The following is an 18,822-nucleotide window of genomic DNA, read 5'->3' as shown; positions in this document are numbered from 1 at the left end:
ACTATAACATAGCCTTTTTTTAAAATAGGTCAAAGACCATGTAACGAAAACTCCGGGTCGACACAGCCCCTCAGGGCCCGGGGCTAGACGTTGTAAGTTATGACTTGGGGGAATATGTCGTTTTTATGGAAGGGATGCTGGTAAAAACTTCAGAGATGGCTCATTTGATTGGAAACTTAAAGTTCTAGTTCAGTTTTTTTAGTCAAAAGAGATTGGACGGCAGCTAGCCCCTCCCCACGCCCCTTTTCCTCCAAATGCATCCAATAAAATTTTGTGATAGCCATTAAGTTAAAAATTGTTCAAAAGTCAGACAACAAAAACTCAGGTGTTGACACAACCCCCAAGGCCCGGGGGCGGGGATTGTGAGTTATGCCCAGGGGCATATATGGTTTGTATGAAAGGGATGCTCGTATAAACTTCAGAGAGGGCTCATTTGATTGAAAATTGAAAGTTCAAGCTAACTTTTAGAGTCACAAGAGATCCGAGGCAGCTACCCCCCCCCCCCGCATTCTTTTTCCCAACCCATCTGATGAAAACTTTGAGATAGACATTTTGCTAAGAAAAAAAGTTCAAAGGTCGGATAATCCGGTGTCAATCCGGTGTCATACCAGAAAAATACGGTGTCAATACAACCCCCAGGGGAAGGCGTTCTAAGTTATACCCTAAAGGCATGTATGGTTCTTATGAAAGGGATGCTCGTATAAACTTCATAGAGGGCTCATTTGATTGGAAATTGAAAATTCTAGTTCACTTTTTAAGAGTCAAGAGAATTAAGGGCAACTAGCCCCCCCCCCCTGCTCTTTTTTTCCAAAATACATCCGCTAAAAAATTTGAGATAGCCAGTTTTTTGGAAATTGTTCAAAACTTAGATAACAAAAAGTCCCCCCAGGGCCCGGGGGATAGGTGTTGTAAGTGTTGCCATGGGGGTGTATATGGTTCTTATGAAAGTGATGCTTGTATAAACTTCAGACGGGGCTTATTTTATTGAAAATTGAAAGTTCTAGTTCAGTTTTTAAGAGTCAAAAGATATCCGAGGGCAACTAGCCCCTTCCCCCACTCATCATTTTTTCCTCAAGCCCATCCGCTAAAAATTTATAATAGCCATTTCATTAAAAATTGCTCAAAGGTCAGATAAGAAAAATTCCTGTGTCGACTGAACCCGCCAGGGCCCGGAGGCAGGCGTTGAGTAATGCTCTAGAGGCATATATTGTTTTTATAAAAGGGGTGCGCGTATAAACTTCAGAGAGGGCTCATTTGATTGGAAATTGAAAGTTCTTGTTCACTTTTTAAGAGTCAGAAGAGACCAGAGGGCAACTCGCCCCCCCCCCGCCGTCACGCCCTACATGCATCAGATAAAAATTTTGAGATAGAAAATTTAATGAAAATAGTTCAAATTTTTTATAAAAAAAAACTCCGGTGTCGACACAGCCCCCCAGGGCACGTGGGTAGGTGGTGTAAGTTATGCCCTGGGGGTGTATATGGTTGTTATGGAAGGGATACTCGTATAAACTTCCTAGAGGGTTCATTTGATTGGAAATTGAAATTTATAATTCACTTTTTAAGATTCAAAAGTGATTGGAGGGCAGCTAGTCTCCCCCCACCACACCCCCTTTTATTTATCCCAGAGGTACTTCATATTGAAGGGATTGCCGTATAAACTTCAAAGGGGGCTCATACGATTGGAAATCGAGAGTTCTAGTGCCCTTTTTAAGAGTCAAAAGTGATCGGAGTGCAACTGGCCTCCAACCCCTTTCTCTCCAAATACATCTGATAAGAAATTTGAGGTAGCCATTTCGTTAAAAATAGTTCAAAGATCATATAACAAAAACTCTTTTACATATGGCCATTTTGTTAAAAAATAGTTCAAAGGTCAGATAAGAAAAACTCCTGTGTCGACACAACCTCCCCCCTCCAAGACCCGGGGCAGACGTTGTAAGTATTGCTCTGGGGGTATATATGGTTCTTATGGAAGGTATGCTCGTAGAAAGTTCGGAGGTCTTATCTGATTGGAAATTGAAAGTTCTCGTTCACTTTTTAAGAGTCAAAAGAGATCGGAGGCTAGTCCCCCTCTCCAAGCCCTATTTTCCTCAAACCCATCCAATAAAAACTTTCAGAGAGCCATTTTCTCAAAATAGTTCAAAGATCAGATAACAAAACTCTGGTGTCGACACCCCCCCCCCCCCGGGCCCGTGGGGCAGGCATTGTAAGCTATGTTCTCGGGCCGTATATGGTTCTTATTAAAGGAAGGCTCATATAAACTTTAGAGAGGGTTCATTTGAATGAAAATTAAAAGTTGTAATTCATTTTCTCAGAGTGAAAAAAGATTGGAAGGCAACTAGCCCCTCCCGCCCTCCGAGCCTATGGGTGTATCGGATGGATAAACCCATCTGATGAAAATTCGAGGTGACCATTTTGTTAAAAATAGTTCAACCTTCAGATATTGAAACTCCAGGGTAGACACAACCCCCCAGGGATAGGCGTTGTAAGTTATACTCTGGGGAAATATATGGTTCTTACAGAAGGGATACTCGTATAAACTTCAGAGAAGATTCATTTGATTGAAATTAGAAAGTTCTAGTTCAATTTTAAAGAGTCAAAAGAGACCGAAGCTTAATTCGTTCCCCCCCCCCACGCCCTGTTTTCTCAAACCCATCTGATAAAAACTTTGAGATAGCCATTTTGTTAAAAATAGTTCAAACATCAGATAATAAAAACTCCGAGGTTGACACAAACCCATTTTTCACTTTGATATTGTTACTTTGATACCAGTGTTGATACTTTGATGAATATTTGATTTTCTTTTAAACAGTTTGATTTTGAAATAAGGAATTTTTAAAAACTTGAAAATTTTTTGCAATCAAAAACGAACAAAAATTAATTAAAAAAAACTTTCCGAAAAATATTTTTTTCAAAGAAAAGTAAAGGCAATTTTAAACTTAAGCTCAGCAGATACAAATACCTTTTAAAATTCAAACTCAAAACGACCAGAAATTACTATTAAAGAATAAATTAAATCAAAAGGAACAGAAATTAAATAAACAATCATGGCAAAAACAAATAACAAGTAATAATATAAATGAATAAATAGATATTAAAGCGAGTAATGCTTAGATTGAATATGAAAATCAAGCTTAAAACAAAAAAATATTTTCCTATTGAAGTATAAATGAAACTTAAAACGAAAAGAAATTAAATAAACAAGCGATGCAAACAAACATACAATAGATATTAATATAAATTAATAAACAAATCTTAAAACGAGTGAAATTTAAATTGAATATGCAAATCAAGCTTGAAACGAACAAAAATCACCAAAAACAAGAGTTTGGGTATGACCTCCTTCTCTCACTGTAAAAGTCTAATACCTACTGCGTCATTGGCGCTTTACTGAAAACTATATGCGTCTTGAACAGTCTTGGAAAGTATAAACAATATCATATTGAATATTTGATATATAATAATATTAATTGTTGAAAGATCCATCAGTTCAAGAATTTATTTCACTGTAATTTTATTTTATTTTCAATGCTGTAAGAACTGGAAAAGAAAATATTTGTAATAAAATTCGTTTTCAGTTAAGCGCCAATGACGAAGTAGGATTTTGTTTTTTTTTGTTTTTACAGTTCGGAAAGGAGGCAGTATCCAAACACTTGTTTGTAGTCAAACTATATTCGTCTTAAACAACTTCAAAAAGAGCTAATTGTCATAAAATTGGAGCTAATTGTCATAAATATTAGTCATAAATTTGTCATAAAATTGGTTTTCAGTAAAGCGTCAATGACGCAGTAGGTTTTAGACTTTTACAGTGGGAGAAGGAGGTCATACCCAAACTCTCGTTTGTAGTGATTTTCCTTCGTTTCAAGCTTAATTTGCATATTCAATTTAAGTTTCACTCGTTTTAAGAAAAATGTACATTAATATCTATTGTATGTTTGTTTGCATTGATTGTTTATTTACTTTCTGTTCGTTTTAAGCTTCATTTATACTTCAATAGGAAAATATTTTTTTCGATTTAAGCTTGATTTTCATATTCAATCTAAGCATTACTCGCTTTAAGATCTATTTATTCATTTATATTAATACTTGTTGCGTGTTTTTGCTATGATTGTTTATTTAATTTCTGTTCGTTTTGGGTTTCATTTATTCTTTAATAGTAATTTCTGAACGTTTTGAGTTTGAATTTTAAAAGGTATTTGTTTCTGCTAAGCTTAAGTTTAAAATGGCCGTTACTTTTTTTGAAAAACGTTTTTTTCAGAAAGTTTTGTTTAATTAATCCATAAAATGGACATAGAAGCACCACAAGTAGGAACTGGTTTGTTTTTAAATATAAATTATATGATTGAACGATTATACAGTCTAATAGGTAGTCGAGCTGCTTGAAATACATCGGATGAGGTTAGACATGAGGCTGTGAATTTGTTAAATTCCTTATTAAAAAATAAACATTAAAAAAATGAGTATAATTCAATTTATCAAATTATCTTAAAATTGAAGCAGAAATAATTTGTTCTTATCGAAAGAAAAAATTTTTCTTAAAAAAAAGTATTCTATTAAATGGGTTTGATTATTGTTGAAGGTAATTAAAGTTAGATTAAACAATCATATACAAGTAATACAATTACATTACATCGTAATTATGATTATGAAATTGCCATAACGTAGTGTACTTTATGGTATTCATGACATAATATTAGAGATAAATTTAAAAACAATACATTGGAGTTTAAAAAAAATAAAGACGAACCATGGATAAAAGTTGTGATACCCAGTTCTAAGTATAATGATGAGAGTTTCAATTATTTTCTCAGTCATTATTTTAATGCTACTAGTGAAAATTGGCCAAAAACTGTTTCATGTAATCCTGCAACAATGAGATTTTTTTTATATTATTGAAAAATAATTATGAATTTAAGTATAATAGTGATTTAAGTATGATTTTAGGATTGGAAAATAATATTATATTATCAGAAACGATTAAAGAAGGTACAAAGGTTCCGAATATTACAAGAAGTATGGATAAAATCCAAGTTCCTTGTTCATTAGTTGATAGTTCAATTGTTAATGGAGTTCGATCTGGTGTAATATTAAATAAAAAAAAACAAGTTTTTTTATCTAATTAAATAAAAAAAAACATGTTTTTTTAACTGAAAGTAAGGAGTGACATTAAAACTTAAAACGAACAGATATTATTTTGTATATGAAAGGGCCTGTCCCCTCCTCAACGCCTCGCTCTTTACGATACAGTTTTTTTTTTTTTTTTTTAAATAAAGTTGTGAGACAGAGTCAAAGTTTAGCGTAAAGAGCGAGGCGTTGAGGAGGGGACAGCCCCTTTCATATACGGAATAATTTCTGTTCGTTTTACGTTTTAATGTCGCTCCTTACTTTCAGTTTAAAAAACTTGTTTTTTTTATTTAATTTTTGATCGTTTTTTAGTTAATGCAGCTTTTATTTTGGCTCGCCGTCATTGAATAAGTAAACAAAATTTGCATAAAAATTTTACTTTTCTTTTGCTAAATGACTGTCTCTAAATTTGGTTCTGACGTAATTTACAAATTAACTTACGTTACGAACTTCTATAGTCGTATAATTTTCTTCTTGCAAAAAATATAAAGTTGCATATTTTTGCAGATATGAGCATGAAACCTATGTTATAGGGTTTTCTGATATGCTGAATCTAACGGTGTGATTTTCATTAAAATTTTTTCACTTTTAGGGGATGTTTCCACCCACTTAAGAATATCAAGTGAGTTTTCTCAGTCTCGTAGCCTTTGATGAGTAATACTAAGCTTAATAAAATACATATATTTAGAATCAACATTATAAGTCTATTCTTTTGATAAATTTATTTACATCAAAGTTCCATTTTTAAAAGTTTCGGTTACTATTGAGCCGTATCGCTTGTTTTTTTTATTGTTTTTTTTATTACGTATATGTTATTACGTATATGAGGGGGTTCTCCCCTTAGTCAATACCACGCTCTTTACGTTAAAAGTGAAAAAAAATTTTAATTCACAAACCCCTGAATCACAAAGACCGTTTAATTAGAATAGATAGCTCTTTTGAAAGCACTAAAAAAACTGTAGCGTAAAGAGCGAGGTATTGACTTGGGGGAGAACCCCCTCATATACATAATAATTTCTGTTCATTTTAAGTTCTAATGTTGCTTCTTACTTTCAGTTGAAAAAACTTGTTTTTTTTAATTTAATTTCTGATCGTTTTTTAAATAATGCTTGGAAATTCGACGCTCCCTTCATAGAAACGTCCCATACCTCAAAGAAACATACTCCACGGACAAATTTTCCAGAGTAGCCCCCTCCTCCAGCCCCCCCCCCCACCAGAAAAAAAATTCTTCCTGAAAATGTCTGTATACTTCCCAATAACCAATACAATATTTAAGCAATGGGCAAAGTTCATAACTTGCAGCCCTTCCCCTGGGAACGGTGGGGGATTAAGTCATCTTAAAAGACATATTTATTAGATTTTCGACTATGCTGAACAAAATGGCAATCTCAAAATTTTAATTGGGTGACTTTGAGAAAAAAAAGGAGCGTGGGAGGGGGCCTAGTTGCCCTCCATTTTATTTGTCGCTTAAAAAGGGCGCTAAAGCTTTTAATTTCCGTTCCAATGAGCTCTCCTACGATATTCTAGGACCACTGGGTAAATACGATTACCCCTGGGAAAAAAAACAAAAAAACACGCATCCGTCATCTTTCTTCTGGAAAAAAAATGCAAAATTCCACATTTTTGTAGATAGGAGCTTGAAACCTCTACAGTAGGGTTCTCTGATACGTTGAATATGATGGTGTGAATTTCATTAAGGTCCTTTAACTTTTAAGGGGTCTTTCCTCCTTTTTTCGAAAATCAGCCAAATTTTCTCAGGGGCGTAACTTTAGATGGGTAAAATTAAATTTGATGAAACTTATATATTTGAAATCAGAATCAAAATTTGATTCTTTTGATCTATCTATTGATATCAAAATTCCGTTTTTTAGAGTTTCGGTTACCATTGAGCCGGGTCGGTCCTTACTTGCAGTTCGTTACCTCAAACTGTTTGAAAGTAAGGAGTGACATTAAAACTTAAAACGATCAGAAATTATTCCGTATATGAAAGGGGCTGTCCCCTCCTCAACGCCTTGCTCTTTAAACTAAATTTTTTTATTGTTTAAAAAAAAATAGAGTTGTGAGAAAGTCAAACTTTAGCGTAAAGAGCAAGGCGTTGAGGAGGAGACAGCCCCTTTCATATACGGAATAATTTCTGTTCGTTTTAAGTTTTAATGTCGCTCCTTACTTTCAGTTAAAAAAACTTGTTTTTTTTATTTAATTTTTGAACGTTTTTGAATAAACGCAGGTTTTGATCTTGGCTCACAGTACATGAATAATTAAAACAAAATTTTCATATTAATTTACTTTTATTTGGTTAAATGGCTTTCTCGAAACTTGTTTTATTTTATTTAAGAACGTTCTTATTAGAAATAAATATACGTAACTTACGAATTAACTTACGTAACTAACTTCTATATTCATATATTTTTAATACTTATATTAGGGGATTTTCCCCTTAGTCAGTACCTTGCTCTTTAATCTAAAGTTTGAATTTTGTTACAATTCTTTAAAAATGACCCCTTAATAACAAATGCTGTTAATTAGAATAAATATCTCTTATGAAAGTACTAAAAAATCTCTGGCTTAAAGAGTAAGGTATTGACTAGGGGGTGAACCCCATCATATACGTTATAATTTCTGTTCGTTTTAAGTTCTAATATTCCTGCTTACATTTCAGTTGAAAAAACTTGTTTTTTTATATTTAACTTCTCATCGTTTCTTAAATAATGCTTGGAAATCCGGCGTCCCCTTCATAGAAATGTCCCTTACCCCAAAACATCCTCCACGGAAATATTCTCCAGAGTAATCCTCCTCTAGCCCCCCCCTCCAGAAAAATCCTTCCTGAAAATGGTTGTATACTTCCCAATAACCAATAAATAATGCTGGCAAGTCCGGCGCCCCCTTCATGGCAATTTCCCTTCCCCCCTGCAACCTTCCTTCATGACCAGATCCGTCCATCTAGCCCCCGCCCCTCGCTTGCCCCCACCTCCCCGCCCAACGCCCCTCTGCACAAGTCAGTCTACGTCCCAAAAACCAAAACAAAATGTTAACAGTGAGTAAAGTTCATAACTTTCAGTCCTCCCCCAGGGGGCTTCGATGGATTAAGTCATCCTAAAAGACATAGTTATAATATTTTCGACCATGCTGAACAAAATGGCTATCTCAAAATTTTGATAGGGTGACTTTGGGAAAAAAATGAGCGTGGGAGGGGGCCTAGTTGCCCTCCACTTTTTTTGTCACTTAAAAAGGGCACTAGAACTTTCAATTTCCGTTCGAATGAACCCTCTTACGATATTCTAGGACCACTGGGTCGATACGATCACCCCTGGGGAAAAAAAAAACAAACAAATAAACACGCATCCGTGATCTTTCTTCTGGCAAAAAATGTAAAATTCCACATTTACCACCATTGTACTTGATATTTGGAGCTGTGAAACCTGCTGACAGTAGGGTTCCTGCTGATACGTCTTAATGATGCCAATAGGTGATAGTCATTTTCATTAAGGATTCTATACATCATTTTAGGGGTCTTTCGAAACCCAAACAAGCTTTTTCAGGCAAAGATCAGCCAAATTTTCTCTAGGCGCGTAACTTTCTGATGGGTACAGACACTAGCACCACTTTGATGACAAGTTATATATTTGAAATCAGCGATTCCGAAATCATGATTCGTTTTGATATCATCTACTTGGTATCAAAAACCCGGATTATGGGGTCTAGAGTATTCGGTTACCATTGAGCCGGGTCGCAATCTGTGCAGTTAGCTTACAAAGAATGTCGTTACTCTTGATCGAACTCGTGTTGAGGTGAGAAAGCGTTTTTTCAACTCCAGGAATTCATCAGGAAGAAAATTAGATAGTCTTCATCCACGCTATGCTATGGGAGTAAAGTCTAATCAGCCAATCCTGGCACCGCTTTTGGCTCAATTTCCAATTTTACTGAGTGACAATGACCTGGAAGATATCGTCCAAGAGTGGAAGAGATTACCCCTTTGCTCTGAGCTTGGTGCTTCGATTGACTCAGATCCAGCCGTATTTTAGACTCGGGTTTACATGAAAAAAGATGTTAATGGGTCAAAGCGATTTTCCTCTGCTCGGGAGTTTCGCTTTGAGCCTACTTGGTATTCCAAACGCTTCCGCAGCTGCTGAGCAAACTTTCTCGTCTGTCAATCTGAACAAAACCAGCATTAGAAATCATCTCGGTTTCACCGCCTTGAACGGGCTTCTCAGTGCAAAACGGATCGTCTCAAAGAATTGGAAACCACCATTAAAAATGGTTCTGCATCCAAAGTAGAAAAATTGTAGAGGGGGATATGAAAAAGATGGGCTCCACGAAGAAACAGGAGAAAAAATTACCCACTAGTACAAATGTTCTTTTTTTTAAATGTTACAATTTTATTACCTTTGTACGGGTTAAGATAATTTCTTGTGCAATATAGTCGAAATACTTCTGTTAAATTGATTTAGTTCTGAATAGTAGAATCAATCGAAAACTTATGTAGGATGACCAGTGAATTATGTGGTCAACGCGTAACGCCGGTGGGTAGCCTAGTCCTTGGACCCATGGGAATCTGTGGTGTTAGCCACTTTCAGGGCGTGATTGTTGTTTGTTTTGTTTGTTAAGTGATTGATTTGTTTTGTTTTTAGTTTCTGGTGCTCGTTACTCATCCTGTAGGTGTATTATAAGTTCTTGACACTACGTTATTAGCCGTCTTAAATTATCCATTATTCGCCTTAATGCCCCAAATTTTGAAAGAAATGATTAACCCCAACAATCAGCTTCGAGAACGCTTTCGGAAATTTTTACTTAAACCTTCTTCTAAAATACTTTTAGCGGTTTGGGACTACTAATTTGTTAAGCTGAGAAAGTCTATAGAAACATTCTTCATATTTCAAGCTGAGGTTGTTACTGCCTTGGGTGGATTTTTACTGCTCTTGCCCTAGAGCCTTTCCTCAGTTTTCAGCGAAATGAATGAAACATGACTGCCTACTGTTTTTAACCTGCTGTTCAGATGGTACATATTAATCGCTTGCGGTACAACTTTCGTCGGAAAACTGGTACAGTTTATCTCAAAGCTTTGGCAACGCTGGTGTTCTCTCCCTTTTTCTAAAATCAGGCAAATTTTCTCAGGCTCTTAGCTTTAGGTGTGTAACACTAAACTTAATGAATCTTATGCGGTTGGAATCAAAATAATAAGCCAATTCTTTTGGTATATCTTTTGATATCAAAATTCCGTTTTTAGAGTTTTGAGAGTATTGAGCAGCATCGCTTCTTACTTACAGTTCGTTACCATGAACTGTTTGACAATGTTATGGCGCTGCCTGTGATAAACTAGAAAAATATTTATCAAACACTTTAATAACGAACAGTCATATTAGAACATGATTTTTTTTTATGGCCTGTTTCTTACTATTACCCCAGATTAACTTTGCTTTTACACCCCGCTTTCTCCGCTACTTTCTTCCCTCCCATGTTACAACAAGTTTATTTTTAATGATTTCTTTTCTTAAAGTTTATTTTTAAATTTTGACAATTTAGCATGCATTACTTGGTTGATTTATGATGTATAGTACGAGCTTAATTTAGTACAGTGGTGCTATTTTAATATCAGACTTGACATGAAGGTGAATTTTCTATATTTTTTCTTTGTGGTAATTCTGTCTCTTTGAGCTTGAGCAAATATATTTTTTTAGGATCATTCGGTGCGGTCAAGAGCAACTGGTGGAACCAATCCAACCGTAATTTCAAACGAATATGGGTTTATGAGCTATTCAGAAATTTGCATTAGCGTTCAAAATGGATGGCAAGAAGTGAATGACAATTTTACAAAATCCCCATATGCATTCTTTGAAAATCATTGGGTTGGCTACGACAATCCATGGTCAGTTGGGATGAAGTCCAATTTTATAAATGAACTTGACTTAGGAGGTGCAGCTATATGGTCCCTTGAAAATGACGATTTTTTGAACCTCTGTGGTGGCGGTAAAAGCCCATTGACGAACACTGCCAAAGAAATTGTTGGAGCTGTATTTGAAGGTGATTCTCTAATAATATTACAAAAAAAGTTTTCTCAAATGAAAGTAGGGAACAATATGGAAAAATAATACAAAGAGAAGTTATTCTGTAAATCACAGGGTTGTTCTCTCCCCCCCCCCCTCTGCCCTCCTCTCTTACCGCACTCTTTGCGCTTAAATTTTGATGTGTTTTAAAATACTTCTTGCGTCACTTCAATGGCCCTTGTGTTTGAGCAACCATTTTCAAGGAATTGGAAAAAAAACGAACTTCGGCGTAAAAGGGAATTGGCTGAATTGGATACAGCCCCGCTGATATACGGAATAACTTATGTTCATTTTAGGTTAAAATGTTGCTCTATACTTACACTTTAGTTTTTTCATTTTAATTTTCGTTAGTTTTTCAAAGTACACCCAGGGCTACCGTAAATGCAAGAAGGGCTGCAAATTTTCAAACCCCAATCTTTAGTCAAAATTAAGTTTTGGACTGCGATTCATTGAGAAAAAGAGGTCATAACGTTTGTTTATATATATATATATATATATATATATATATATATATATATATATATATATATATATATATATATATATATATATATATATATATATATATATATATATATATATATATATATATATATATATATATATATATATATATATATATATATATATATATATATATATATTATATATATATATATATATTTATATATATATATATATATATATATATATATATATATATATATATATATATATATATATATATATATATATATATATATTATATATATATATATATATATATATATATATATATATATATATATATATATATATATATATATATATATATATATATATATATATATATATATATATATATATATATATATATATATATATATATATATATATATTTATATATATATATATATATATATATATATATTTTCGGAAAATTTTTCTCCATATTTTCTCGGAAAAATTTGTATCTCCAATCATTTTCGACTATTAAAACGGGCACTAGCCATTTAAATTTTCAATCGAATGAGCCCTTTTTGAACTTTCTACGACAACGCTTTCTATAAGAACCTTATATGCCCTCAAGGGCATAACTTACAACCCTTGCCCTGAGGGCTGTAGGGGGGAGGGCTGTCATCCTCAAAGACCTAATTTAGAATCTCAATTACGTTGAACAAAATGGCTATCTCAAAATTTTGATCGGATGTGTTTGAGGAAAAGTTGGGCGTGAGAGGGGGGTTTGTTACCCTCCAATCACTTTCAACTATTAATAAGGGCACTAGCCCTTTGAACGTCCAATTGAATGAGCCCTTTTTGAAGTTTCTATGAGAAAGCTTTCTATAAAAACCTTATATACCTCAAGGGCATAACTCACAACACTTGCCCTGAGGGCTGTGGGGGGAGTATCCTCCTCAGAAATATAGTTTTCATCAGGAACTCAACTACGTTGAACAAAATGGCTATCTCAAAATTTTGATTGGATGTGTTTGGGGAAAGGGTGGGCACAGAAGGGGTGTTAGTTGCCTTCCTATCACTTCCGGCTATTTAAAAGGGCACAAGCCATCCATTTTCCAATCAGATGAACCCTATTTGAACTCCTTTGATACGAGGTGCCCTGCTCTAAAACCAAAAAAAAAATAGTATTACATTGTGCCAAGATCGTTCTTTACTTAGGCAGCGCTATTGCGCTGCCTATGATTAAAGAAAAAAGAATTCAACTGAAAAGGTAGGAGACATAATAAAACTTAAAACAAACAGAAATTAATTCGTATATGAGGGGGGGGACCCTTGTCTCAGCCCTTGCTCTTTATGCTAAATTCTTAATGTTCTTTAAAAACTTCTCATTTAAATTTAACAGCCTTAGTATGTCAGGAGTAGTTTTTACAGAATTGGTACACAAGCTCAAACTTTGGCGCGAAGAACGAGGAATGAGAAAAGGGTAGCCCCCCTATTATGTGGAAGATTTTTTATTCCCTTTAAGGTCAACTATTCCTCCTTACTTTCAGTTGATAAACTTGTTTTTTGTTTAATTTCTTACTGTTTTTCAAATCAAGGTGTGAAATCCCCCCTTGTAAAGTTTCCCATAGAACATCCTTCCGGAATATTTCCGAATATTTTCTAATAATAGATACTATATTTAAACAATGGGCAAATTGCATACCATACAGCCTTTTCCTCTGGGGCTATATGAAAGATCTTAAGCCGAACTGGCCCGCCATGACAAAAACCAACAAAGAGAAAAATCTAAAAAAAAAAAAAAACGAGACTGTGGCCAGTGGAGAGAAAAGAAAAAAACAAAAACAACGCGGTTATTTCGCCTGTATACAAACAAGGCGTCTGCAGCACGAAAGACACACAAGAAGAACAAAATAAAAAAAAACAAAAAATAAAAACAAGATAAAACAAAAAAACCAATAAAACCACCACCAAAAAAAACCAAACAAACAAAAATGTACAATTGGCGCAAACGGACCCACGTAGGGATCAGTTGGGATCGTAGGGATCAGATTGCGCCAATTGTACATTTTTTTTTTTTTTTTTTTTTTTTGTGGTGGGTTTTTTGGTTTTTTGTTTTATCTTTTTTTTTTTGTTGTTTTTTTATTTTGTTGTTCTTGTGTGTCTTTCGTGCTGAAGACGCCTTGTTTGTATACAGGCGAAATATCCGCGTTGTTTTTGTTGTTTTTCTTTTCTCTCCACTGGCCACAGTCTCGTTTGTTTTTTTTTTTTTAGATTTTTCTGTTTGTTGGTTTTTCTCTGGGGCTATGGGGAGTCATGTAATTCCCTTTCAACTTTACTAAACCAAATGACTTTTTCAAAAATTCGATCGGATTTTAAAGGGGGAAAAGGGGGCGTGGGAGGGGGACTAGTCCCCTCCAATCTTTTCGCCCATTTGAAAGGAATACTTCAACTTTTTGTTTGTGTCCAATTGAGCCCTCTTCTGCTCTTCCAGGACCATTTGGTCATTACCATCGCCCCTTGGAGAAAAGACCAAACAAGTAAACTCGCGTCCATGGTCTTTCTTCTGGCAATAACTACAAAATTCCGTAGAAAATTTTGCAGATAGGACCTCGAAACTTTTTGTTAAGCTTCCCTAGTATGCCAATTTGATGGTAGTGGGGACCGGTCATAACTGGGACAAAAAGTCTTCTTTTAGGTGTTGCTCAAGTCCTGATTAAGCTATCTAAACGCTTCAGAGACCAACCGATAGCCTAAGGCTTCTTGTTTCTCCAGAAATTTTTACCAATATTTAGCACTGTTACTTTTTATGAAACTTACAAAAAATCTAGAGTTAGTCTTTTGTCTGATTTATCACGATACCCTCCATAACTGGAACTTAATGACGGGGTAAACTGGGACATAATGTTATTTCAAGGGTAGGCGCATATTTTTTTACTTTTTTACTGAACTTTCGAATATAAGCATATAAAAGTAAGCAATATTCAAAAACGTCATAAAACTACAGCGATATTCAGTTATATACGAGGTCTGTTCAAAAAGTATCGCGAATCTTGTGTTTTAAAAAAAGTATTCATTTATTCATCAATATCTATTTTGTCCCCTTCAAAGTAATCCCCACCAGATATTATGCACTTCTGCCTACGTTTTTCCCAATCTTCAAAGCACTTCAAAAAATCAGTTTTTGTGATCTTGTTCAGCTCCATCTTCGATGCCGTCCTTATCTCCTCAATAGTAGCGAAGCGTCGTCCTTTCATGTGCGTCTTCTGTTTGGGGAACAAAAATAAAGCCACAGGGGGCTAGATCTGGGGAATACGGTGGCTGCGGCATTATTAGTGTGTTGTTTTTGGCCAAAAATTTCCTGCACAAGCAACAATGTGTGAGCAGGACAACAATGTGTGAAGCAGGTATCATCGTGCAAAAGCCAATTTTTGTTCTTCCACAAATCTGGGTGTTTTTGGCGGATTGCTTCGCGCAACTTACGCATAACTTGCAGATAATATTCCTTATTGACCGTTCTACCTTGAGGCAAGAACTCATGGTGCACCACGCCCCTGTAATCGAAGTAAACTGTAAGCAAAACCTTCACATTCGAGCGAACTTGGCGTGCTTTTTTCGGTCTCGGCTCGTGTGGCAACTTCCATTGGGATGATTGAGCTTTGGTTTCCACGTCATATCCATAAACCAATGTTTCATCACCAGTTATGACCCTGTGGAGCAAATTTGGATCGTCGCGGAGAGTCCAACAGGTCCTTAGCAATGTTTATGCAATGCAGTTTTTGGTCAAAATTGAAAAATTTTGGTACGAATTTCGCGGCGACCCGTCTCAAGCCCAAATTTTTGGTAAAAATCGAATTACACGAGCCAATAGACATGTTTAAATCCTCGGCAAGTTCTTTGACGGTGATTCGACGATTTGCCAATATTATTTTCTTCACTTCATCAATTTTTTCGCCTGTTGTTGACGTGCTCGGGCGTCCGGCACGCTCTTCGTCAGTATGGATGCCCCAGATGATACTACTAGTTAAAGATTACACACCTCTTTCTAGGTCAACGAAATGGTTTGAATGCGACGAGTACATGATTACATGCCTCTTTCTAAGCCAATCGCATAGCTAGAAATACTAACGAGAGTGACATCAGACCAGATTTCTTTTGAATTTACGTAATTTCTGTTTGTCACAATTCCACCTTGAGACTATGTCTATATTGATCGCGCTTTTTTAGAGATAAGATATTTAGAGATAAGATATTTATTTCAAAAAGATCACTATCACAAGCCCACAAAGGGCCGAATTCGGACTTCGGAGTCGACAATAACTTCGGCTTCGAGGCTAAGATAACAGTTGGTTTCAAAGCATTATGGAGCAAACATCAAATAGAATGGATTATCTAGATGTTATTGCAACGCAAATTTATAACGTAAGTTCTGCTTATAAATAATTAATTGAGATGTTTACGTGGTAAATTTGTACCTATCATATTATTGACTTGTGAGTAAAGTGGATATGCCACTCGATGCCATTTTTTTTATGCTCTTTCCGAATATAACAACCATTTTTTTGTAGGAAATGAATTTTAGCCCCCACCTCTATATATTCCAATTCAGGGTATATATTTGCACATTAGAGGGATGGGTTTGCACGAAGTATATGTTAAATGTAACTCAGCTAGAATTTTTCTCTGATCACATTGATTTATTTTCTACTAGGCTAGCATTTGAAAATGTCGTCCGAACATAATAATCATTTTTTGTCGGAAATTAATTTTAGCCCCCACCCCATATATATACCAATTCAGGGTATATATTTGCATATTTGGGGGGGGGGGGGGGTAGGATTGCATGAAGTCTATATTGAGTGTAAGCCAGCTAGAATTTTTCCCTGGTCACATTAATTTTCTACTAGACTAGCTTTCGGAAATGGCGTCTGAATATAATGATTATTTTTTGTCGGAAATGAATTTTAGCCCCCACCCCTCCCCTATATATACCAACTCAGGGTTTATATTTACAAATTAGGGGGATGGGATTGCATGAAACAAATATTAATTGTAACCCAGCTTGCATTTTTTCTCTGAAGACATTCATTTATTTCTACTAGGCTAGCTTTTGAAAATGTCGTTTGGTATAAATTTTAGGCCTATATGCTGTGTGTGTGTGTTAACGAGCTTTTTCTATGTAATTTTATGCCTATATGTTGGAGCAGTGTGTACACACGAAAGAAGTCAAGTTTGAAGAATGCTAATGAAATAAAATAGGATTAAAATATAATAGTTAAGGAATAAAAATACCCCTGCCAGTACACAATGTATGGAGTGCTTTTCCATTAACCGAAGAAGAAGAAGCACAACTTGTATAATGTACCAGTAGTGTTGAAAAATAGGACAGTTTCGTGAAGAACTATGGCCACCAAGCACATTGCTATGACCTACACCCCTCTTTTTTTTCCTTAACAAAACTTATTGATTTTCTCCACGTAGTTTTCAAGTAAAGAGCCGGAACTTTAAATCAAACATGAATGGAATTTGTGCCAAATAAATGTTTATTCCGATTCTTCTATTAATTTTACATTCAACGTTTCAACATCATTTAACTTAAATTCAATTTATATTTAAGGAAACCTTTCCCACATCCTTCAAGCAAGCAAAGAAAATCCGAATAGTGGAAATAAAAATACCTCAACCAGTACATACTGTATGGACTGCTTTTCCATTAACCGAAGAGGAAGAACCACAGCTCATAGAATGTACCGTTAGTGCTGAAAAATGGGGTTGTTTCGTGAAGAACTGTGATCACCAAGCACGGTGCTACGAACTAGACCCCTATTTTGGCTATTCTTTTTAAATGTTTTTTTACACACCACTTTTTTTGTTTAAAGTAAAACCATTGTTTCTTCTGATTATGTTCTTTTCATCATAGGATTTTATTGATGATGATGATGATAATGCTTGGAGCACATTTTCATTGAGTGGAGAGTAGAAAAGGCATTGTGTGAACTTCTCGAGGGACCTCCCCCATAAAACCGATTATACAACAAGTTATTTCAATGAAATCCACCCCAACACCAAATGTATCCTCATCACATCATAACAGAGAGAACGTTCAACGCTTAAGAGAACATGAAAAAATGCACACGGAAAATAACCCATTGCATATTATTATAGATTCTCGTGCTCCAAGAAATCGTATAAGAGTGCTTATAGAAGCACAACAAAATGACAAAAATTTTCATCTATTCAAACGAAGAGATGTAAGACGATACGCACTGCTTAATAATGTCGGCAACTATCCAGTAGCATGATTGTGATACATTTTCAATTCGATCGGTGAATGTTCTTCCAAAAAGTGTTATTTTTTGTTATTTCAAATTAATTTTTATGACTTTTTAATATTCTTACTGCTCAAAGGTCCAAAGAAATATTGAGCTTTATATTTGTATATTAGGGGGCGAGGGTAAAGCATTACATATATTAAATACGTAACCTGCAGACTTCTAAGAAGGTTAGCTTTATGACAAAGCGGAAAAACATGGCAAAAATCAAAGTGTTGCCATCACAACCAAATTATCCTATTTGTGTGTGAGGATCCCACCACAACTCAACTCCCGAATCATACTATGAAGTGGTACTTGAAATTCTATAGTTTCTAGTCACACCCCCAGGTGTCTGAAATCCCATACGATGCTTTTCGAGACAGAATTCCCGGGTGCTTGAACCCCCCCCCCCCTCCGTGATGTTTTTATAGGTAAAAACATACCTCCCCAAGGTTTACTGAATATAGCAACGTCACGCTGCAGGAGCCTTCTGATAATAACTTTAGCTATTAACTTCATAATTTCCATTAACTCTCTATTAACGTTTTCTACAAATAATTTTAAAAAATATTTCAAAACATTTTTATTTTCAAAATACAATAATATTAATAACGTGTTTTTCTCACTATTTTTACATAATGATTCAAGCCATTATCACTATTATACTGCACAGTTTCCTTTAAAAGTTCTTGTAGTGTACGTATATCCGAGCTCACACTATATGCTTGCTCAATATTATCCCTTATATACGCGTAGAATTCAATGAAGCGAAGAGGGAAAGACAAACTCTTCTCTGTGTATGAAGGTTCACCAAATTCTAGCCAAAATGCTGGACTGTTTTCTTCCTGAACTATAGATTAAACCATGATTTCCAGTAGCTCTATTAATGTTTTCTATACAATTTAAAA

General features: G+C 35.1%; 1 protein-coding gene across 1 annotated transcript in view; it reads left to right on the top strand.

The window, feature by feature from the left end:
- Nucleotides 1-4,281: 4,281 nt before the first annotated feature.
- LOC148944223 (uncharacterized) overlaps nucleotides 4,282-18,822 on the top strand; it is a 36,572-nt gene continuing 22,031 nt past the window's right edge. Inside the window, exons 1-3 of the mRNA XM_089100561.1 lie at nucleotides 4,282-4,312; nucleotides 4,942-5,078; nucleotides 10,797-11,139. Of these exons, the coding sequence (XP_088956687.1) occupies nucleotides 4,282-4,312; nucleotides 4,942-5,078; nucleotides 10,797-11,139 (511 nt within the window). The remainder of the gene's footprint in view (nucleotides 4,313-4,941; nucleotides 5,079-10,796; nucleotides 11,140-18,822) is intronic.

Source organism: Artemia sp. Qi Xiang Cuo, chromosome 14 (genome assembly GCF_049724085.1).
Source record: "Artemia sp. Qi Xiang Cuo chromosome 14, ASM4972408v1, whole genome shotgun sequence".
Taxonomy (NCBI): domain Eukaryota; kingdom Metazoa; phylum Arthropoda; class Branchiopoda; order Anostraca; family Artemiidae; genus Artemia; species Artemia sp. Qi Xiang Cuo.
Note: the sequence above shows the minus strand (reverse complement) of the source record. Positions and strands in the feature narration are given on the sequence as shown.